This window comes from Furipterus horrens, unplaced genomic scaffold, assembly GCF_987537825.1.
Source record: "Furipterus horrens unplaced genomic scaffold, mFurHor1.1.pri manual_scaffold_1, whole genome shotgun sequence".
Taxonomy (NCBI): domain Eukaryota; kingdom Metazoa; phylum Chordata; class Mammalia; order Chiroptera; family Furipteridae; genus Furipterus; species Furipterus horrens.
Window position 1 is genome coordinate 181,641,113 of NW_028327171.1, and position 24,855 is coordinate 181,665,967.

General features: G+C 38.3%; 1 protein-coding gene across 2 annotated transcripts; it reads left to right on the top strand.

The window, feature by feature from the left end:
* Window positions 1-533: 533 nt before the first annotated feature.
* On the top strand, window positions 534-24,787 carry INPP1 (inositol polyphosphate-1-phosphatase). Of its 2 annotated transcripts, none has more exons than XM_090281806.1 (6): window positions 534-936; window positions 14,234-14,501; window positions 16,789-16,849; window positions 19,441-19,641; window positions 22,131-22,305; window positions 24,034-24,787. In XM_090281806.1, the coding sequence occupies exons 2-6, from the start codon at window positions 14,298-14,300 to the stop codon at window positions 24,599-24,601; spliced, it is 1,209 nt and encodes a 402-aa protein (XP_090137932.1). In that variant the 5' UTR covers window positions 534-936; window positions 14,234-14,297; the 3' UTR covers window positions 24,602-24,787. The 2 variants fall into 2 exon arrangements, with proteins under 2 accessions (XP_090137932.1, XP_090137941.1); XM_090281815.1 differs by lacking the exon at window positions 534-936 and adding an exon at window positions 7,957-8,041.
* The last annotated feature ends 68 nt before the right edge of the window (window positions 24,788-24,855 follow it).

Sequence of the window (24,855 nt, forward strand, 5' to 3'; positions counted from 1 at the left end):
TTCTGCTCCCCCCCCCCCACACCTCATCATCACTCATCCTTAGCCTCAACCACCATTTAAAGCCATCTTTAAGGTATACTGAATACCACGGTTTAAAGGGTTCAAGAGAGCAGAGTTCCTACCCCTGACATAGTTACTGTCAGGGTGGCGCTAGGCCTACACCTTATAAGGCAAGCATCCAGGAGACACTGCTATAGTTTGAAGAACAACTAGCATACTTGACATGTCTGTTAGAACAATGGGACCTGATTGCCTCGGGCGGCAAGTCCATCTTCAGGGAGGCCACCTCTCTGTCAAACCCGTAATACCGCCCCCGCCCCCCACCCCACACACCAAAGACTGAAAGAGGGGTTTAAATTGAATTTATGGGCAGCTACAAGAACAAAAACAGGGGATTTGGTGGTCGTGGAGCCCTATTCTCCCTGGCACTCCCCTCTGAATCGTGCCGCTCCGCTTGTGACGTCTCAGACGCCTGGCTCCTGCTGGCGTGGGATGCCCTCGCCCGCCCCGGGAGCCTCGAGGCGTCGCTACACGGTGGTTCCACGCAGCGGTCCCGGGGGAGGCGGCCTGGCAGATGCAGAGGTCGGCGAGCCAGGGCCGCGGGAGGCAGCGCGCCACCCAGCTTCGCCTTCCCCTCGCCAGACCTCCGCCGCGCTCCCTGCCCCTTGCCTGCGGCCAGACGCCTGGCGCCCCTCGGCTAGCCTCTCGCGCGCTTGGTCACCTCCTCTTTCTCCGCATTTCCCTCCTCCTCCTCCCCCGCCTCTTCCGTTTCTAGAGGGAAAGGCTGCAGCCTCCTTCTGGGCTCCGCATCCCCGGCTTAGGTAATACGATTTCCTCCCCGCGCCCCTTCGCCCCAGCGCCACAACTCCCTCCTCCTCGGATCTGCTTCGCGATCCAGGGGAACAGCACGTCCCCGATCGCCTCTCCGGACTGCAGGTGAGTAAATCTGGGCCTGGAGGGTGGCTTGCCCCTCCGGCCGGCCTGTGATGACCTCAGTCCGCTGTCCCGACGCTGCCGCCCGGCCGGGCCACCCGCACCGCTGCTGCAACCGGCCGGGCGGAGGAGCTCGCGGGTCCTGTGGCTTCCCGGGCTTTGCGGCAACCACCCGAAAGACAGAGAGAGCGCGCAAAGATTAGCAAACCACTTTTTATTTTTTAATTGATCATTAGCATTTCTAGGTCGAAGCTGAGCTGACAGTTGTCGAGGGCAGTGGCCCAGGTTCCACAGGTAGATGGCGTAGCTGTCGGAAGTGCCCCTAGGTTTTGCTTTGAGAGATGCTTCTCAGTGGTGTTCAGAGCTCCTGGCTGCCGCTACTGACCTACTAGACTCCTAGATGAGTATACAATAAACACGATGGGACTATACTTAGAAAAGTCTGTACCTCCTTGCTTTTAATTCCCTGCATTTTGAAAGGCGGTTTTGTGAGATGTGCATAATTGGTGTGGCCAGAGTAGATGGGAGAAAATATTTAACGTGGATTTGGCTGAATTGTGTATATACTGTTAGATATAAAGAGCAGGAAAGTCCCTAGACTAATATACCCATAAGGAATACATATAAACAACCAAGGAGTATATTTTAGAGATTTCCAGTATTTAAAGCTCATTTTAATTGATTTGAGAGAGAGACAGACAAGGTTCTATTTGTTCCACTTATTTATGCCTTCATTGGTTGATTCTTTCATGTGCCTTGACAGGAGATGGAACCCCAACCTTGGCATTTGGGGACCCAGGCTTTAACCAACTGAGTTCCCCTGCCAGGGCTTTAAAGCTAATTTTAAAGCTAGTTTTAAAGTTGAATAACCAGATGTTTGCCCACTGTGTGAATGACATTTCACTTCTGAAGGACAGTGGGTTAAGGCTGTATGGATGTTCCACTTAAGTGCATCCCACATGTTGAATAAAATATTTTTTGCTCTCCCCCTTTTTTGTGATGCCTAGCTTTGAAACCAAAGAAATTGATAAGGATCAGCCCTGCTCAGTATGACAGTAGTGTAATGATGAAAATAATCCACTAAACTGCTATGGGCTGATGACCGCATTTTTACCTTTTAAAACAGGGACTAAAAGGGAAAAATAAAGGCAATAGAAGATTTTATTTTCTCAGTGCAGGTATGTCTTTGCATTCTTATTTAGAACCTACTTTACTTTTAAGCTTTTGCCAATTTTTATACTACTCTTGAAGTTAATTCTTAGTCATGAAGAGGATTATGTAAGATGCATAAAATTATATTTTACTTCTTACATAGAATAAGCTACCATTTCTTTTCAAGGTTTTGGAATAAACCACCACTTGCTTGGAAATTGCAGCTTGATCTCATGCCATTTAATGTGAAATATCTTATTACAGATTTAAATTAGAACTATACTTGGGGTAGTCCTTAAAAATAAAAAGGAAATATGCCTAATTTGACATATAAGTCCTTTGGAAAAAAGTTATGAACTTATTTATTACATATGGGTATATATTTTTAAAAATATTTTTGGCTCTGATAACAATTAGAAAATGTCTTATTCAATTTCATCTTGTAGACAAATTACCTAAAAGATAATTATGTTATATAAAGTGATAATGAAAATGCATGCCTTCATTTATTAAAGATGAGGATGGTCTGCATGAGAACTTTTTCTGGATGTGTGCCAGAAATGTCCTTGTTAAGATACAGTGTGGGGCAAAAGTAGGTTTACAGTTGTATGTAAAACAAAATTTATTATTGTATTATTGTATTGTTTTTCCATACAAGTGTAAGCCTACTTTTGTTCCACCCTGTATTTTGCATCTTGTGATGAAGCTAATAAAACTCCCCTTGTATATTTTTTGTTTTTTGGTTTAGACTTTAGAAATAAAAGCAGAGTTGACAGCACTTTGCTTCCCTCTCATGATTAGTGTGGAGCAGTGTTTCCCAATCTTATCTAATTTTAAAATTTACCTAGTAGTGGATAATAATGGCTTAAAAAGGCCCGTGTTGCAACTTCGGACTTCATGAATCAAAATTTCTTAGGGAAAGAGGATACTTGTCTTGGCAGGTGTGGCTCAGTTGGTTGGAGTGTAATCCCATAAACTGGAAGGTTGCGGGTTCAATTCCTGGTCAGGTCACATTCCTGGGTTGTGGGTATGATCCCCAGTTGGGGTGCTTGAAAGAGGTAACCTATCGATGTTTCTCTTTCATATTGATGTTTCTCTCCTTCCTTTCCCCTCTCTCTAAAATCAATAAACGTGTCCTTAGGTGAGGATTAAAAAATAAGAAACTTACAGTAGGCCAAAATAATAACATTATAAAAGGACAGATCCAAATAAACAAAAAAGGCAAGATTGCAGCGCACAGGTGGAAAAATAACTTGCTGGAATGAATAGCTGACATAATCTGTTAGCATTCCTGTAAATTTTCTATTAAAAAAAATGTAAAAAAGGACTTGAGCATTAATAAGATTCTAGAACTTGATTAATTGTGATCAAAACTATAAACAATATTCAATGCAAAAGAGTCTTTTTACAAGTCATCATGTGTGTCTTTTCTTTCTGCATTATGCTAAATTTATATTTTTAACAATATTCTTTCCTACAGTTAATAAAGTTACATTGAATCTGCTCTATTTTTTTAAATTCTATGTGATTTCAGGTTTCATTTGTGACACCATGGTTGCTCTAAAAACATCTCTTAGCATACTAAAATTTAAGCATATAATTGGAGCATAGCAGATAGAAAACTATCTAAATGAACTGTTTCTGTTTAAAAAAAAAGTTACTAACTATGGAGAAGAGGGTAAAAAGGATCACTATCAAATTTTTTAAAGATTTTATTTATTTATTTTTAGAGAGAGCGGAAGGAAGGAAGAAAGAGAGGGAGAGAAACATCAATGTATGGTTGCCTCTTGTGCACCCCCAGCTGGGGACCTGGCCTACAATCCAGGCATGTGCCCTGACTGGGAATCGAACTGGCAACCCTTTGGTTCACAGGTTGGCACTCAGTCCACTGAACCACACCAGCCAAGGCAGGGTCCCCATCAAATTTAAAAGTTTTTTTTATTTTTTATTTTTTAAGATTTTTTTTATATTTTAGAGAGAGAAAGAGAAGGAGAGAAACATCCATGTGCAAGAGAAACATCGACTGGTTGCCTCTTGCATTCCCCCAGCCAGGGACCTCGCCCTCAACCCGGGCATGTATCCTAACTGGGAATCAAACCTGCGACCTTTCAGTCTGCGGGACTATGCCCAACCCACTGAGCCATACCAGCCAGGGCTTAAAAGTATTTTTAAATGGAATACTTTTTCATGACTTTCAAATGAGTTCTGGGAAGTCTTTGAAATGCATACTTTATACAAGTGTTATGCTAGTGTAGAATACTTATTATATCAACTTACCTTTCTCCAGCATTTCTCCAGAGTTTAATTTTTGCTATAAAAGTGACAATATAAATTGACCTTTAGCTGACCAAGGCCATTGTTCTGAGTTGCAGTAGCTATAGGGTTCCTTGTTCTGCTCCTAAGTAACCAATGAGAGCTGACTGTTGCCCCTTGGGTTTCCTTAAATGTTCAGAAGACATTCCCTGTTTTCAACCTAAATCTGCTAAATCAATATCTCTAGGGAAAAAGTCCAAAGAAATCTATGTTTTCAACAAGCATTCCAATTACCTAATTCTTGATCTCACTGTTTTGGAAAACACCACTTTAGCACAAGTTCATATTTATAATCTACCAGCGCAGCCTTTGAGAACAGAAGACATCTTTGTGGTCTATTTCTTTAAACAGTATTAGTGAGCAAAAATGTGGGCTAATGTGGTCCATTAGTAGCCTTAATAGAACTAGGGTGAGGTAGACTGATCAGCTTAGAAACTGCATGTATGTCAACACTATTTGGAAGTTAGGAAGTGGGTAGAGAGGAATGTTAAGATTAAATAGGCGAATTTACATATTCCACATTTAATGTCCTTTCTAACAAAACCACTCTAAACTTACTAATTTAATCAGCTAAATTAATCTTGTCAAGATAGGTCACCTCTAAATGACAGAGCATAATTTCAGGATCCAAATCGTGCTTTTAAAAAATGTGATCCATTTGCTAGTCATCTATGAATATATGTAGATTTTATATAAATAAACATGGGCCTACATGCTTAATGTCACCTGGGTAATGCTCATAAAATCCAAGTACAATAAGTAATATGACGAGGATGAATTCTGTATTTACAAATCCAAGAGGAAATTCATCGGCCAAGTTTGCACACCTCTAAGGTATGTGCTAAGAGCCTTAAGAAACCACACACATTTAAACCTCTTGCCAGACAGTGTAAATAAGCAAACTAATGTACATTGTGTTGGAGAGCTATGTTAAAGATTTGACCTGCCTCGATCCTCCATGGCCCAAGTGCCCAGGATAAAGATGCATTAGGAATGGCTCCTGGAGGAGCCAACTGTTGACTGACTACACATGTGCATGCACGCACAAATATTCTCTTTAAAATATTGTTATCGAATTAAAAATACATAAGGAAAAGTATGTAAGTCCTAAATGTATATAGCTTGATGCATTTACAGTCAACCCACCCATGTAACCATCATTCAGATCTGAAATACACAGTGGGACAAAAGAAGGTTCACAGTTGTAAGTATGCGAAACAGTTTATTGTTGCCTTATTTATTTTCCATATGAACAACTGTAAACCTACCTTTGCCCCACTCTGCATTATCAGTGCCTAAAAATCCCCTTCATATTCCCCCATCAATAACCCTTCCTTCTTCACCACTGTGACTTCTAACACCTTAAGTTTTTTTGTGTGTGAGATTTGTTCATGTTGGTGCCTCTAGCAGTATTTCTCTCATTTTCACTGCTGTATAGTATTTTCTTATGTGAAGATGCCACAGTTTGTTCCATTTTATTATTGATGGTTATTTGGGTTATTTCTAGTGTTAGGTTATTGCAAATTATGCTGCTCATAAATATCCTGCATGTGTTTTTTAATACGTATGTGAATCAATTTCTGTCAGGTATATATCTACAAGAAAAATTGCTGGATCATAGGTTACGCTTATAGTCAACAAATTACAAATAGTTTTCCAAAATGGTTGTATCGATTTTATTCACCCTAGCAGTGAGTCCTTACCCAAACTTGAAATTTTCAGTATTTATTTCTAGCTATTTCTCTGGATATGCAGTGATATCCTGTTGTGATTTCAAGTTGCATTTTTCTGATTACTAATGAGGTAGACTATCTTTCCATATGTTTATTGGTCATTTGCACTTCCTTGTTTGTGAAATAGCTGTTCAAGTTTCTTGTCCTTGAGCTTATTCTGAGAGGGTGAGTAGACATTAGTTATGGAAGTCAGAAGGAAAGCCAGTCAACCAGACAGAACAGCATATGCAAATAAATGGCCTACACAGAGCGTGAGAGTAAATGGACAGATAGTGGGAAATCAGCTACTAAAACGCTAAGTTTAATCAGAGCTTATGAAGTGATGACAGCAATATCGCAAAGATCAAAGTAAAATAAAACCAAAAAAAGTACAGTCAGTCCTATAGTGTACTACTTAATGTATTCTGGGAAATGTTTGACAGTCAAATGTCAGAAAGTTGAACAAGGTTTATATACTGGAAGGACAATTTTGTTTCCAATGAGCAAAAGGTAGTATTTGCAAGTCCCCAGTAATGCTTATGATACAGTTTCCCTCTGGCCTAGGTAACCAGGTGGGCAGATGAGCATCTCATGTGGATATAACAGAAAGCTACTGTTGCGTGTTGCATTTCATCCATCCACGGTTACTCCAGAAGTTGAATAAATTGAGCCCCGACATACTTTATGTGTGCTCACTTATGTTCCCCTTCCCTTCTGCCTAGACAGCCTCCATTCTTTAAACTACTCCTTAAAGCAGGGGTCCCCAGTTCCTGGTCCATGAACAGGTCTGCACAGCAGGAGGTGAGTGGTGGGCAAGCGAGTGAAGCTTCGCCCCACTCCCCATCGCTCGCTCACATTACCACCTGAGCTCCTTCCACCCCCCCCACCCCTGTGGAAAAATTGTCTTCCATAAAACCTGTCCCTGGTGCCAGGAAGGTTGGGGATTGCTGCCCTAAAGCAGCCCTACGTACTGGAGCAAAAGGGAAGGAGACCAAGGTCTATGTTTACTCTACAACAGCAGTGTGAGTTAAATAGAGCCTTGGGCCAGCCCCTCAGCATGTGCCCACCTAAGACTCCTGGACAGCTGCACCCTCTTGAGAGAGGCCACCACAAACACCTTCTTGTCAAAAACCCAGGTATTTCATGGAAGTCCAGCCTCTTCCCCGAACAGCAATAGCTGTCAGGCAGGGCCACCATACAATAGCTCCAAATGGCCACTCCTTAGAGAATGAGTCAAAGACTGAATTCAGGATGTGAATAGTGGGTGTGGGGTGTGGAGTAACTGTATAAAAGGCAAAACTGTGGGCTCTGGAGAAGTAGCGGATTATCTTCAGGAAGAAGGGAATGTGAACGGAAATGCTTTGACCCACTTGCCTATTCATTAGACAGCAGCTCTATTTAGCTTATCCGGGTCCTCACACTTCTGTCCCTGTGAACAACAAAAGGGCATGGCCAGTTTCTGGTACAACCGGACTCCTCACACAACTTCCCTGGCCCTAGAATCGCCACAGAATATCTTGACAAAATAGCCCCTTAACGGAATAATGACCTTCCAGAGCCATCCACAGATGGCCTACCATGAAGCCAGAGTAGTCTTGCAGCTTCCAGGAGCCAAGTTTCCACCCAGACGCCCAGAAACTAAAGTAATCAGATCTGGCCTGCATAAAGGAACTTTATTCTGAGTCATTCCGAGAATTACAATTAGGTCCCAGCCTTTTGGATTTAATGGATTAGTAAATATTCAAAAAAGGTTTCAGTGACCCATATAAAGTTGCTGCCTCTTCTTTTCTCCAATAAGGACATGTGACTGGGGTTTCTGTGAAGTTGGGTTTAATAGTCATAGGTGTCATTTGTTATCTGCTATTTGCAAGGCTCTGTGCTGGGTCCTTTTCCAGAAATACCTCATTTGATCTTCACAATGTCTCTGCAAGGTATGTGATACCTTCATATTACAGATGAGGAGAGAGGCTCAGAGAGGGGAAGTAAATTACCTGATGCCACACAGTTAATGGCAGAGCCAGGTTTTGAACCCAAGTTTCTCTGATTCCAATGGCTATGCCTTCCCCACTCTATTGTTTATTACATCTAAAGCATGTGTAAATTATTCAGATATGATTTTTAAACCTCTGGTGTTCTGATGAGATGATAGAGTGGTCAGAAATGAAAAGTTTTATCTTTGTAGAGAGATTTGCGCTTCCAGGAAAGTCTTAAGGGTCCCTCCCCTCTTGTTAACTGACCTACTTCAGTTTAGTCAATATTTCTCCAACTGGATATGATAATCCCACAAAAGCTAAAGAGATTGTTTATATCTGACATTGTGATAGATATACATTTTGGTCTAAGATAGTGAGGAATATAATTCCTTAAAACCTACTCTGCTCAAATGTGATTGTTGTTACAAAGTAAGGCTTATAAGAGGTTATTTCAACGTTTCCTACATCATTAATGATTTAGCTATTAAATAATTCCGTGTGGGAAAGATTGCTTCACACAGTTAAAACTTATTGACTGCTTATGTGGAGAAGAGAGCACTACCCCAGTTTTACTGTTTGGCCAGAAAATGAAAGACAAAGGAATAGGTTGTGCTGGCATTTGCTTAGATTATCAAGGTCTCCCTTTTAGGAGAGGTGTACTCCCTAAAATTTGTATGGTGAAACCCTAACCTCTAATACTTAAGAATGTGACTATATTCAGAGATAGGGCCTTTAAGGAAGCAATAAAGGGTAAAAGCAGTCATATGAGAGAGCCCTAATCCAACCTGGCTGGTGTCTTCATAAGAAGAGTGAGGCACACCGGGGATGTGAACGCTAAGGGGAAAGGTCATATAAGGACAAAAAAAGGTGACCATCTGCAAGGCAACGAGAGAGGCTTCAAAAGAAACCAAACATGTCACCGCCTTGCTCCTGAACTTCTGGCCTCCAGATCTGTGAGACATAAATTTCTGTTGTTGAAGCTACCCAGTTGGTGGTCTTTTGTTAATGGCAGTTCTAGTAACTAATATAAGAGGAATGAAAAATTCGACCTGCACTGAGACATCGATAGAACATGATGGATGAGCTTTCACTGTCCAGCGAAGGCAGTGTGCAGTGAGGCTGAGAATGAGCTGGGGAAAAGGTTCTTCTGAGAGTAGAAGGGAATAAGGCATCCATTAAATAAATAGTGATTTATAATCGTCAAACTAACAACAGCTATTAGGTGTGTGTTCTCTACCCTTTGCTGTATAAGGGACCTTATAATAATATGTTTATGACTATTTATGCAATAATTACTCATTTCTTTTTTTAGTTAACTGCTAATAATTTATGAAAGAATTTTATTGGCTGGAGTACTGGCTGACAGAGTGGGCTTCTGCCAGCTTGCCTGGGCTTGAATCTTGTCCCAGCCACTTCCTAGCTGTGTAATTTTGGGCAAATTATATAACCTCCTGTGCCTTGGTTTCTGTATCTATGAAATGGAGAGAATAATACCTTTTTCATAGGGTTGTGTGATAATTAAATGGGTTAATATATGTAAACTTCTTAGAAAGATATAGTAAGCACCTAATAAATGTTAGCTATTATTATTTTAATTTGGTCCTGTTTCTGCACATAAAAAAGTGGTAGCAGAACCATTGGACCTACATGGTTTCACCAAGGTATCTGCCACCAGGTGCCACACTCCCCTCAACCCCCACAAAATTGCCAGTGTAGTGTTTAATTAGAATAAGAAACCTGAAGAACAGTAGCTATTAAATCTCAGTGTTTAGTAACATCTAGAGGCTGACAAAAATACAGATTTTTGGGCCCTGTATCCCGAGATTGATTCACTAAGTTGGGATGGAGCCCAGGAATCTGTCTTTTAAGTAGGCACCTTGGGTAATTCTGATACAGGTGGATCTTAGAACACCCATTAAAAATACTAATCAAAAGGAATTCTTTTATATTGAAAGCTATTAAATTATGGTAAATGTCATAACTTGCTAATCATGAATTCCTAATAATTTTCATTTTAAGGTATTTGAGATGTTTAAATAAAATTTAGATCAATAATGAGGTGTAACAGTGCTTTTAAAAATCATCTGAGAGGCCCTAACTGGTGTGGGTCAGGGCACATGGCTGCCTGGATTGTGGGTTTGGTCCCCAGACAGTGTGTGTAAGGGAAGCAACTGATTGATGTTTCTTTCTCTGTCTCTGTCTCTCTCTGTCTCTCTCTCTCTCTCTCTCCCCCATCAATGTTTCTCTCCCTCTCTCCCTCCCTTACCCTCTCTCTAAAAATAATAAATAAATAATTTAAAAATCATCTAAAAGATAAATTTCCACAAGTATTAATAAGAGCTGCTGATAAGCCTGAAGAAATTCTGTACTGGATGTAGTCCTCCGTTTCTCTGTAGACAATCTCTAAGTTGAGTCATTCAAGGTGAGGATGAATTGTCCAGTGCTCCCCTCAGGTTGTGGCTTGCCTGAGTAAACTGAGTTGAGGGCAGATGGAGAGATACACGGTATCAAGAAGCAGCTTACAGAGAAGCACAAAGAATGGTGGTTAGATTCGTTTGGAGGAAATGGTCCATTCAGTCTGAAAGCAGCAGGCTAGCTATGCAACTTAATCAGAAAGCCTTGCAGGTAGATGCTAATAGCTATGAAAGATTTTTTTTTTTTTTTAAATGGAGCTGGGACCCAGGTAAAAGGTAAATAGCTGAAGAAATGCTGGGTTCTTACAGGATGAGTTTCTTATAGGATGGCTGGAGAAAGCTAAGTCTCAAAACTGACTCTGGGCAGTCAAGCTGGAGTTTGACAAAATACAATATTATTGTAGCATCAGAATAAAGAGTGATTAAGGTTGAACTCACATAGCTTCAGAACTGAAAACCCAGATTTTTATGTTACAACAAATTCCTAAAATCCCTAAAATCTGTGTACCAGGACTGCAGTTTAAAGGAGCTATTTCTTTCCCAGTGGTCAAGTTGCTGTGTGAGAGGATGGGCAGGGTGGTTGGTCCCTGGAGCTTGTAGCCTATGAGTCGCTCCCCTGAGTGTTCTGGGGTCTCTGAAGAAAGAGTTTCTTAGGTTAGCCAATGGTGTTTCTTTTAGGGAAAAAAATTAATTGATTTTAACAGAGTTGAGTAAAATAGATAATACTGGTAGTGTTTATCTAGAAAACTTTCAAATTGGATTTCTTAAAATCTTCATGCTGCTTTTAAAATAAAAAGCTATTAAGATAACTATTGGCTCATTGATTCATTTCCCTTATAATAACCTAAGAACAAAAATCAAAATTATCAAAGTTATTGAATTTATGTTCTTGGGACTTGTGTATTTTACTAAGATATGTATGTATCTGTGTGTATAAATTATATAACATAATTTATAGTATACAAATGTCAAATTATTTCTAAGTCAAAGTGACTCAGCCGTATTAATGTACTGTAACTGCTTTTCTTAGTGTTTAGATTCAGGTAAACCAAAGTGAATCTTTGATCATATCACTCATTCCTGAAAAAGGCATTTAGTAGACAGTTTTTGTTTAATGTTTTACTCTCTCTCTACCACCTGACAGTTTTTTGTGTTATTACCATAGTACAGGTATGGACAACTCTCTGCAGGAAATGAGGAATTCTTGTCTTTTATTTTAAAATGTCATTTCTCATTATAAAAACAGCATATATTTATTGTAAAATATCTGAGAATTGTAGCACATTTAAAAATTATAGAAAAGCATAATGGGAAAAAAGTCACCCACAATTCCAGTGCTCAGCAATAACTACCATTAAATACATATTTAACTACCTTTAAAACATTACCTACTAATCTCTCAATCTTTTCTCTATGTATGGATGTATTACTTATACATGTGTATGTGTATCTACAAGCATTAACTGGTAACATATATGGGGGACCCCCCAAAAAGGAGTTTATAAAAAATTGTGTATTATTTTTCCATGTTTAAACTTCAGTCACCTTCAAAGTACTCTCCCTTTGAGACATTATTTCCACTGCTCAAAACAGTTTTTGAACTCAATTTAGATGCATTTTAGTGCTTCTATCGTTTTTTGTTCCCCCTCTTCCACATTGACAAAATGTTTCCATTTAAGGACTTTTTTCATCTGGGGAAACAAAAAAGAAGTTACTTGGGGCAAGATCTGGTGAATAGGGAGGGTGGGGCATGGGGGCCATGCTGTTTTTGGTTAAAAACTTCTGAATACTCTGCGTGGTGTGGGCAGGTGTGCTCAGAAATCACCCATCATAAAATAGGCAAATTCATTGGAAGTGTCTTCAAAAAAATTCACTGAGGCCAAACACAGCCTCTCACAACAACACCAGCTGTTACACTGATACAGATGGGTTCCTAGAACACTCACCTAGCGGAGGAAGCCTGTACTACAAGGGGCCTGCCCTCCAGAAGATCAGAAGATAATTCCATTTTGGCGGTATTGTGTATATATGTGTGTATATATGTATATGGGTATGGGTATGTGTGTGTGTGTGTGTGTGTGTGCGTGTGTGTGTGTGTGTGTGTGTGTGTGTATATATATATATATATATATATCCACAGATTGTTCTAATTAGCAGTATAACATTAACATATTTCCATATTAAATATTCTTCAAAAATGTGAGTTTAATGACCACAAAGTAGTCTATCTTACATTTTACCAATATTGAACACTATTTTCAACATTATGCTATTGTAAATAATATTAATCCTCTTGCACAGAAATATTTTAACTCAACTCTGACTTTCTTAACATAACTTAAGGGAGGACTGGAGTTTTGGCTACAAAGGTAGTGACATCTCCAGGGAACTTGATACATTTTTTTCACATCGCCCTCTGGAAACCCACTTGTGCACACACCCATTAGCAGAGATCAGCAACTGCTTCACCACACCTTTTCCGAGAATGAGTGGTAACTTCAAAACCGCTTTGTCTATTTAATAGAGAAAAAAAAATGTCTCATGGCTTTTACTTACTTTCCTTTTGTTACTATTGAGGTTGGACATATTTTCTCATGATACTTGACTTAAAATCTTAAGAAAATAGCATATATTTTTTAGCAAGTTTGTTTAACTTAAACAAGCTCTGACAATTCAGAATGGACTTCATTACATTGACTGCTTCATTGTGGTACTAGTTCTCAGCCTTGTGATATCTGTTAAGGGAACTTTTAGAAGAAGTTCAGTGTTTATTGTCATAATGAAGAACATGGGCTGCTGCTGAGTCTGTGTTCTTGTGTAACCCAGAAGAAGTTACTTAACCTCTCTAAGCTCTAGTTTTCTTGACTTTAAGACAGGACTGATAATCCCCACCATAATTCTCACAATAAAGAGATAACAATTATTAAAGCTTTCAAGAAAATATAGCTACTATTGAAAAATGAGAACTGTTTCTCTCCTAATTACACAATAGGGTATCAAGGTGTGATAGCATATCTCTTAGAAGCCAGAACTTTTCATGTCCCCCCAAATTGCATGCTTTACTTCACTTTGTTATTGAAACTTTTTTTTCACTAGAAGAGTAGCACAGATAGCAGGACTTTTTTATGGGGCGGGGAAAGTGGCTGGGCAATTGCTTGGGTCGCTAGCCCAAGAGTTGCCTCAGTCTTGCAGAACCCAAAAGGGCTTACTGGTGCTTAGTATTCTAGGAAGTTGCCCCAGAATTCAGAGGATAAATTCTCTCCAACTTCCCGATAGGGTGAAAGAAAGAACACTCCTAAGCCTGTGTGATCGCTCTAAGGTCATTACAAGAATCTGATTTTCCTTTTAACGCCATGCTTGTGTGTTCACCTGCCTGTCAATGATTTATAAGTATAAATCCCTAAAAGTCAATTCTTTGCCTAATGGACTTTTAAGACTATACGTACTTTAAGTTTCAAATTTTAGATGATATCTACTCTCCCACATCCAGGATGTGACTATGATATAAAGGGTGGGACAAAAGTAGATTTACAGTTGTGAGTACACAAAGCAGTTTATTCTTGAATTATTATTTATTAATTATTATATTGTTTTTCATACAAATAACTGTAAGCCTACTTTTGCCACTCTGTATACTAGCTGTTCAGCCAGGCTGACCAGGTTGACTGCCAGATGCCAGCTTGACTGACATCACTCTCTGGACTACTTTCTCTTTCACGTTCTTGTATTTTTCCAGCTGATAGCAGAGAGGGTGGGTGCTGATTCCAGCCACAGCTGCAACTGAAGAACAAGGTTCAGAAATGTCAGATATCCTCCGGGAGCTGCTCCATGTCTCTGAGAAAGCTGCCAACATTGCCCGAGCATGCAGGCAGCAGGAAGCTCTCTTCCAGCTGCTGATAGAAGAAAAGAAAGAAGGAGAAAAGAACAAGAAGTTTGCAGTTGATTTCAAGACCCTTGCTGATGTACTGGTACAGGAAGTTATAAAACAGAATATGGAGAACAAGGTAAGAAAGGTCACAGCCAAAGTAATTGCAAAATATTTGCCCTTGTGGCCTTTGTTCTCTGTTAGAATAGCATGCCTGTTCTTTTTTTCTCTCCTTCAGAATATGTGCATCTTGGATTCAAATAAATAAACAACTGTTTTGTTTTTACTACAGTACACTAAAATGTTCACTGCAGGAAAATTTAAAAATACAGAAAAGTAAATAATGAAATAAAAATCACTCACAAGTCTAATAGCTAGAGAGAAATATTTTGGTATAGAACTTTACATTTATTAAGTTTCTTTTTAATAAAGAGTACATATTCTCTGGAAAATAAGCAAATATAAGAATCCTCTTAATCCTGCCACTAGAGAATACCACATTTATGTTTTGCTATATATTGTTAGAATGTTTCCCTTCTATGTGTATGGGTGTGTGTGGCACATACAATTTATTTCAATAAGCATGAGAAAATACTGTATTATAACTTTTTAAAAATATTGATATATTAAGTCCCACCTTTTTGATATAATCATGTATCTAATTGTTACCTTGGTTATGGGCTTGTAGACTTAAAGTCCCCCTTTATTTTAGTAGAAAAATGTTTATAACTAATAATGATTGTGATTCTAGGTATCGTAAGCTGATTGGGGGAAAAACTGGGTTCTTAAATAGTAGTAACAAACAATTACACTAACAAACACTTATAAATGCTTAGTATGTGTCAGGTACTGTTCTAAAGGCTTATTTAACTTTTTAACTCATAACAATTTATGAAGAATAAAATGTTATATTAATTAATGGGTGAGAAAAGAATGGCACAGTGAAGTTAAGTAACTTAGCAGGGCCAGCTTTGAACACAGGCAACCTGGCTCCAGAGTCTGTACATCTTTGCAATACTATATGGCCTTTTACATGATCTAATAATTATATGTATATATTTTAGATTTAGGAGGATAGAACTTTATGACAGAAAACACTATAAAATATTGGAATAGTTTTCTATGAAGTTCTCAAAATATTAGGAATCATTTAAAATCATTTAAGTAAATTCTTGACCACAGGCAAGAAGAGAGAATAAATGACCCTTTGAAATCTCCGCAAACTGTACTTTTTTGTGCTCTATAATATCTAGCTACAATACACTAAGTGAAGCAAGTTTATTTTGTATTGATCAAGATAGTTGGCTGCAAGGGGTTGTTGAGCAACTGGATTACAAATGTATCAATGTTAATTTTTATGGGCTAATACTTGTCCCAAAGCATTATATTGAGTTGAGGCAATTGCTCATTGATGAGGTATATGGCAGCAATTAGAAACAAATAAATCGCGTTCAGTTTTGGCTGTATGAAATACCTTTGTTTCATGACTTACATCCTGTAGCCTCAGAAACAGTCTGTAAGCAGGCTTGGGAACTGCGTCTCGGCCCTTGATGACTAGGCTTATTGCCAAGCCTTGTTGACTTGCACTATTCTTCAAAATTGAACAAATAACAAGTGTTGGTTGTAGGCATTATTAAAGCTATTAGCCATCTGTGAATGACTGAGTTAAAGTATTTGAAGCATTTCCTTGCTTTTGTTCCCTGAGAACATCACACATATTATAATTCAGCACATATTTTGAGAAAAATTATCTTTGCTATAGAGAAAGTCAGAAGCAAAACATATCTGAAAGCTTTCTGTTTGAACAAAGATGAGACAAGATTTTTTTTCATTCTATATTGATACATAAATTATTGGTCATTAAAATATTTCCTTTCTTTTTTTGCTATATCACCTTCCTACCCTGAAGGTGAATGATACTTCCATCAGGTGCAGAAAAACACCTGAAAAATGAAAACAAAATGTAATGTTATCTTCTAATCCCTTCTATCCAGTCTCAAGTAATAATTTTACATACTTGATCAATAATAGTAACTTGTATAAGCTACTAGGGTGCTATTTAAGAGTAATAATTAAATATTTCCTTTGAAAACATTCTAATTCTATGGTCCTTAAGTAGATAGAAGTTCCCAGAAATATTTCTGCAAACTCAACAGGACATAAGGAAAGCAGACTTCTACCATGATTTGGACTTTTTATAAGGGCAAAGGAGCAGGAAAATATTAGAAAACTAAGTACTGAACCAAACTGACTTCACTTTTTTAATGGTTTGATTGATTTATGGAATTGTAAATTTCTAAATTTCATATCTAATTGAACTATTTAATTTGAAATATGAAATGGAAATCTGTTCAGAATTGAACATGTATATAGGTTTTTATTTATTGTTATTGTTTTGGTTTGTTGTCATGCTCTGAATTATTCAGTTTCCAGGCTTGGAAAAAAAAATTTTTGGAGAAGAATCCAATGAGTTTACTAATGATTTGGGTAAGTATACAAATCTTAATGTATTTCTGTAACCTAATTATCATATACTACTCTAATTTTCAATTTACATTATAAAATCAATGGATATTTGGGAACTTTTCATGTAAATGACAATATATTAATATTTGAATATTAAACTTTATTCAATTCCTCAAAATATCAGGCCATTTAACTTAGGGGAATGTGGTACCTTAGAGTTATTTATCAAAGCCACATGTATTATTTTAGATATAAACCTGTAGCATTTAAATAATGTATGACTTAACCTTGCGAAAACTTGCATGGTCCTTTGGGAACCTATTGGAAGTTACAGATGCCCCCAAAAGGTGTAAACTACACAGTGTGCAGATGATTTCAGGTCTAAGGTTTAAACCTGTCTGTGGACCTGCTGTGGAGTCATGGACCTTGGCTGCAAATGTAGACACCCTAGTCCTAAATACTGTGTGATCTGAAGCAAATCACCTCACTTTTCTCTGTTCTTAGAAACTCTGTAAAGGGAGTTGGATGAAATAAAAATGTTCCTTTTAATACCAGGTTTAAGTCTTACTTAATTGGTCTCCTATGTGCCAGATTCTTCTTTGATGGACCTCCATGTTCCTTGTGGTATAGAGAAAAAAATACCAAAATCTCCATCTGGTTCTTTTCAGAGAAATAAATTATTTTAGTTTGAGCTTTTTGTTTGCTTAATGGTAGAAGATTAGAATAGTAAACTTTAAACCCTAATCCATGACAAAAAAATTAAACATCTAGAGGCACATTTGCAAAGGAAAAAACTAATTTCTGGATTAATTGTGGAAAAAATTTTTGTCTCTTCATGGGTATGTAAGATGCGATTAGTTTTGTGATACACAGAAGTAAGAAATATCTCATTTAAACTTCTTAAGGTTAAAAAAATCTGTGACTAATTCATAACAAACTCTATACTTAAAATCCTATGTGCGCCTAATTCATAAACATTTACTGTATTTTAATATTTTACTTATCTAGAATTATAGGGGCAAAGGCATTCCACATACATTTTCCTAGAACTGAAGGAGAGGATGGCCTTAGCATGGTGGAAGGGCTGAAATATGGAGAAGGGGAAGGACTTGGGTGAGGCAGGAAATACATCATAGAAGGTTGTAGGAAAAAGTGGTTTTTCTTCTAAGTGTGATGCGAATTCACTGGAGAATTTTAAGCAAAGGCATGATGTGATATGACTTGCTTCTTTGAATGATCCCAAGACTTTACTGAGCGCAGAGTAAATGCTTAATAAGTGGCATTGATTAGTATTATTATTCCTCAACTTTAATACTGTAATTTAATTTGAATTTAACTTAACTGAATTTAAGTGAATGTTTCTGGCTGATTCATTTTAATAGATTTATACTGTGCTTCCCAAACTTTAATGATCATGTCAATCACCGCAGGATTTCGTAGGTCTGGAATGGGGCCTGAAATTCTAAGTTTCTTTTTTATTTTTTAAAGAACTTTAAATTTTATTTTTCAATTACAGTTTACATTCAATATTATTTTGTATTAGTTTCCGGTATACAGCATAGTGGTTAGACAATCACGTATTTTACAAAGTGTTTCCCTGGTATTTCCAGTTCCCACCTGGCACCATACATGGGTGTGGCAATATGATTGACTGCGTGCCCTACACTGTACTTTACATCCCCGTGACTGTTTCGTAACTACCAATTTGTATGGAGTTCTTAATTTCTAACAAGCTCCCAGGAGGTGCAGATGCTGCTGGTTCTTGGAATGGCTCGGGCAGCTTGGAGTATTCGTCTACATAACTAAGAAGCCCCAAAGTGCCATGTTTTTGTAATATTTAAAAGTCTATGTTCTCCATTGCTGTCACTTTTTGTTGCTATTAATTTGTGTATTTTTGCCAGTCTCTTTCCTCACTTTTTTGGGAACTGGAAGCCACATTAACCAAGGGTCTAAGAAGCATGTTTAAAGTGATGGTAAAGCACCTGAACTTGGTAAATTGTGGCTTCGTTCAGAGAAGCAGCTTGCTTACATCCTGATTTCCAGTGTTTCACAGAGGAGAGCTATTCTATGTATGTCATTTAGAGTCATATAGTTTTACTACATTTAAAAATCAGTACACTTCATCTTAGTACTTTATTGAACATAAACGTTTTTCATTAAAAGCAGCATCATTGAAGAGGTAGAAGCACTTCGGAGTGTTGACAAAAACACCATTCTTTTCAATACCATATTCAAACACAACCAGATAACCTATATGTATTACGAAGTCAAAAGGACTCAGGACTCACGGGTTCCTAACTGGTCCATGAGGCCCCTTCAATTGGACACAAAACTGTGTACATACTCCCAAACGAGCATTTTTCTGAGGAGAAGGTTAATTCCTGCAACCCATCCCTCACTATTCATATTAAATGCATGAGTGACCACTAGGCATCTGTGACTTTATGACTCCCACCCCAAGGTGATCCTGGCAGTGAGCCACGTTAGGAACTACTGATATGGATAGATTGCTTTCACACATTCTAATTGCACAGCTTTTGCCCCACCTCCCATTTTTCTTTCTCCCCTGAAACTCTTGAAATGTAATGACTTTTAGATTATCTTTACTCTAGGAGAAAAGATTATTTTGAGACTATGTCCAACGGAGGAAGAAACAGTAGAGCTTCTTAGCAAAGTCCTTCATGGCAACAAGTTGGCGTCTGAAGCATTAGCCAAGGTTGTTCATCAGGATGTTGCCTTTACTGACCCAACTCTGGATTCAATAGAGATCACCATTCCACAGGACATTTTGGGAATTTGGGTGGATCCCATAGGTAAGTAGAGCATAGTGTATTTGCTTTTATTCATTTATTATTAGTAGTAATCCTTTTGGGTGGGAGGTTTAGAAAAATAAAAATTGAATGTAGTTTAACTCTCCTGGAAGTTAAATGTTTTTTAACTTTTACAATGATAAATTAAGAAGAGTGTCTGTGTTATGATGTGTTGTTATAAAGATGTATATCTATAATATATAACAGACATGTGTATTTGTGGTTTCTGTACCACATACAAAGTGTAATGAACTCATCTTTTAAAGACTTTAGGAGCCAGACTGCTAAATATGAGAGAAGGACATGATACAGCTATACCTAATTGAGCACACATGCCAATTAAAGAGCACTCACCTTCAGCAGATAACTGCCATATGGGAGCCCACACCAGATCTTCAGATTTTCAAAGGAAAACTAAAATTCAGGTTTTTAAGTGAGATCTCTCAACTTTTTGTCATGAAGTGAGCGCTATCATTTTTTAACCACTGCCTACTAATTCAATTAAAACCACTGTATAGGTCAAACAAAACATAGCTAAATATGACTCATGGCAGTGAGTATATAAGCCCTGTGTAAACTTCACCCATTATATATATTTTTTGGTCATGGTTGTGATAGAACCAAAATCTGTAGCTCACTGTTTTAAAAGTGCACACTTCATCTCAAAGATGCTATACATACAGTGCCCTAGGTATCAGTTTTCAGAAGTTCTGTTTATTCTTTTCCACCTGCCTGGCATATTCAACCCAATATAACTGGCACCATTCATTATGCCAACAGCAAATTCCACTTCCCTCCCCATCCTACAAGCACATTAACACAGGGTTATCGGAGGGCCTTCAATCGTGTAGGAATTATATTGGGTTGGCCAAAAAGTCTGTTGAGTTTTGTCCATAAAGTAAGTGACACATTTTTATTTTCACCAATAACTTTATTGATTTGGGTATTTTGAGTATGTTGGCTATCTCCCACTATTGGCCTTTTATGTGTGTAGAGGCCAGCGGTGCTGCTAAACATCTTCCAATGAGTAAGACAGCCCCACAACAAAGACGTTATTTGGCCACAATGTCAATAGTACCAAGAAACATTACAAACCATTTTAACATGATCGATCACTCGGCACCTTCTCCATACACTGTACAAATCTTCTTTTGCACTTCAGTTGCTTTTTTACCTTCCTTGAAATAATAAAGCATAATACATCAAAAATGTTGTGTATCTTTTTCCATCTTCAGTATTAAAATAGCTACACAAAAATTCACCAATTTTGATATTTTTTTAAAATGCACACTGATATGACAGTCGTCACAATACAATCTAACAAAATTGTTTCAAATGAAGTTAAAGACAACTAAGCACTACTAGAGCCATCATATGGAAAAAACTAAATGAACTTTTTGGCCACCCCAATAGAACATTCAGTCAATAGATTATAAATGCAAACTAAGACTCTTTCCCAAAATATTTTTATCACCTAAAGGTAAATCAGCATCAGTTAAGATTTCTGAGGATACAGATTGACCATTTCTTGGTTTTCTCCTGAATTGATTCTGTTAGCTAGCCCTCTTGACCTTTTGCCCAGCAAATCTTTTTGGCAGTTACCTGCTGGCATGTACATCTCTTAAAAAGAAACCTGGCTCCTCAGCTTCTTTTTCACAGGAGCCCCACTAATTTTTTTTCCATTTGTGTTACCATAATTGTGTCTTCTAATGTGAGTGACAAAAAAGGTAATTTCACCCCAGACAGATTCCTACATGGTGGCTTCCTCATCCACATTGGACTTGCCCTATGATTCGTAAGAGCTCTAAAAAATCCCACCAATTGTCCTGAGTTATTACTTTTTTAATGCCTTTGACGTGATGAATATGAGTGCTTATTATATTCACGGTACAATGCTAGATGCCACAGGAACCATAGACATGTCCTCTCCCTTCGAGCTCCCATAAAATCGGGAAAATCAAACACAAGTAGCTTAAAAGTGGAGTGCAAGAGCTCAATAACTAGTCAATACAAGTGACACCCAAAGGTAAAACCCGATAGGTTACTGTCTTAGTCCCTTTGGGCTGCTTTAACAAAATACCATGAACTGGGTGGCCTATAAGCCACAGAAATGTATTTCTCACATCTCTGAAGGCTGGAAGTCCAAGATCAAGGTGCCATCACAGTCAGGGGAGTGCTGTGTTTCTGGTTCACACCCAGTACCTCACCATGTCCTCACATAGTGGAAGAGACTAGGAATCTCTCTGGAGTCTCCTTTATAGGCACTAATCTCATTCCTGAGGGTTCCATCTTCATGACTTAAGCACTTACCAAAGGCCCTGCTTACTACTACATCCCTGTTGGGAGTTAGAATTCTGGGGAGACACAGAGGTTCAGACCACTGCAGTTTTCAAATTAGAAGAAAGAAATGATATAGGACAGAGTTTATAAATGTGTTCATTATTTTCTAAATAATCTTTACCTGAATCCAAACAAATTTGCTCTGTTTTCAGATTCAACTTATCAGTATATAAAAGGTTCTGCTGATGTTAAATCCAACCAAGGGATCTTCCCCAGTGGACTTCAGTGCGTCACCATTTTAATTGGTGTCTACGACATACAGACAGGGGTGCCCCTGATGGGAGTCATCAACCAACCTTTCGTATCACAAGACCTAAACACCCTCAGGTAAAAGATGAACACTTTTGGATTATTAGTTTTAGAATTTACAACCTTAGCTTTGCTTAACATCAAGGTTACCACTCCACGTGGTATTCCTGTGACTGGATATATTGGGGGTGTTTGAATTAAAGTTCTTTTATTTGGCCTACTTTATTTTATGTTGGGCTAAGTGCATGTGGTAGAAGCTTTTAAAAGACATCGTATCTTGGAGAAATCATTGTTTGCATTTGGGATATAGCAATCTTGTTCCCTATTCCTAGAAACCATTCAAAACCAGATCCATGGAACAGTGGTAACACTGTGTTCTAATACATTTGGAATAAGGTAGGTGCTATCACTATGTTGCCAGTTGAACTTTTACACTTTTTGAATTATAGAAGAAATCAAAATAAAAATGTGAAAATTATCTAATGGAAAGTTGAGTAGTTATGGCCAGGATTAGAACCTGACTATGGGCTGCTGCCCCTATAAATGTGGCAGCTCCTCCCTTGTCACCCTTCCATGGACTCCTGTGCAGAGCGTGGAGGGCAGCCAATTGCCTCTGATCCATGGTCTGTGCTTTGGGATTGACTCTAGGGCAGTGGTTCTCAATCTTCCTAATGCCGCGACCCTTTAATACAGTTCCTCATGTTGTGGTTATCCCCAACCATAACTAAAGCATAGTGATTAATCACAAAAACAATATATAATTATATATGTGTTTTCTGATGGTCTTAGGTGGCCCCTGTGAAAGGGTTGTTCGACCCCCAAAGAGGTCGCGACCCACAGGTTGAGAACCGCTGCTCTAGGGCATGGCAGAGTCCAAATGGAAGCAAGCAGCTCTTCTGCAGTTTCAGTGGTGTTTTCATTGACTTAAGTCTTGTTGTTCTAATTGTATAGGACTACATATTTTTTACAGAACTTTGAGGTGGTTTAGGCAACTGAGAATTGTTTGTTCCTTGATAGTCATAAACTACACCTCTGAAATTTTGACATTTCTCATCTCCCCCTGCCTTCTTCCAAACCAAAAATGTTTGTTATCTTTAAAAGGTAATTAAGAAATTAAAAAGAATTGGGACTGGCTGCAGACAGAATCATGGCATACAATTAGTGGGCAAAACAGGGGTACAGATTCTGGAGTGATACTTAGATTCTTACACTTACATTCTCTAAGCCTCAGCTTCCTCTTCTGTAAATACAGCAAGTTACCGAACACACACAGTAAATTAAACATTGAGAAATGATAGGTGCTATTATTATTTTTTTTGCCAAAAATATTGAGTCCATCTTTCTTGGTGTTAAAGCCAAAGTGGATCTTGTGAGTAAGACAATGAAAAGGGTTACTAAGGGAGAAAACAAGTATGAGGATCATAAACGACTTGCAGATTGAAAAAAACAGATAACCAATGTGCTCATCTTTTTCCCTGTTCAATTTTAAATGCCAAAAATGGCAATGAAATTTTGCTGTGTTCCTAGAGATCCAGAAATCCCACAAGTATTTTAGCATTGCCCTAGATTGATGTGATGTTGCTGTAAAACTGAAAGCATTCCTAATCTGCAACAGCACAGGCAGCTGTATGCAAAGGAGTATCTTTTAGAAATAAATTAGCCACTTGATATCTATTTCTCGGCTTAAGGACATTGAGATTCATTACATTAATTTTTTTTTTCATATAATGAAGTTGGAAAGCAACATGAATAATAAAAAGTAAACGTGATAACCTACCTCCACAAACTGAAAACTCTCTTCCACAGATGGAAAGGACAGTGCTACTGGGGACTTTCTTACCTGGGAACCAGCATCTATTCACATCAGCCTCCCATCTCTAAAAGAAATGGCAGTGACCCTCGGAGCCCTCTGACTGGAAACACCAGCTCCGAGGCTGCATTCTCTCACCGTTTTTCAGCTGTCATTAGTACAAGTGAAAAGGAGACGATCAAAGCTGCATTGTCACGTGCCTGTGGAGATCGCATATTCCGGGCAGCTGGGGCTGGTTACAAGAGCCTGTGTGTTGTCCAAGGCCTTGTGGACTTTTATATCTTTTCAGAAGACACCACATTCAAATGGGACTCTTGTGCTGCTCATGCCATACTCAAGGCCATGGGTGGGGGAATGGTAGACTTCAAAGAATGCTTGGATAGAAATCCAGAAACAGGGCTTGAGTTGCCACAGTTGGTGTACCATGTGGAAAATGAAGGTACCAGTGGAGTGGATCGCTGGGCCAATAAGGGAGGACTAATTGCATACAGATCATGCAAGCAGCTGGAGACATTCCTGAGCCTCTTCATCCAAAACCTTGCACCTGCGGATACACACCCATAGATGAACCTTTTCCTCAGTGTACTTATAAACCAAACTGTGAAGCTGTCTCCTACATCTCTATCATTTGAAGATAGCTTTGTCCTATTGATGGTCAACATCAACCTTCCTCTTTTGAGGAGCATTTTTTCCATTATGTGTTCATAATAATGTTAATTTCAATAAATAAATGACATTCATGCAACAATAGATGCGTGAAATTCTTACAGTGAATATTGTGCTATCAGTGTTGCTTGAAACATTTCATTAACATTTTG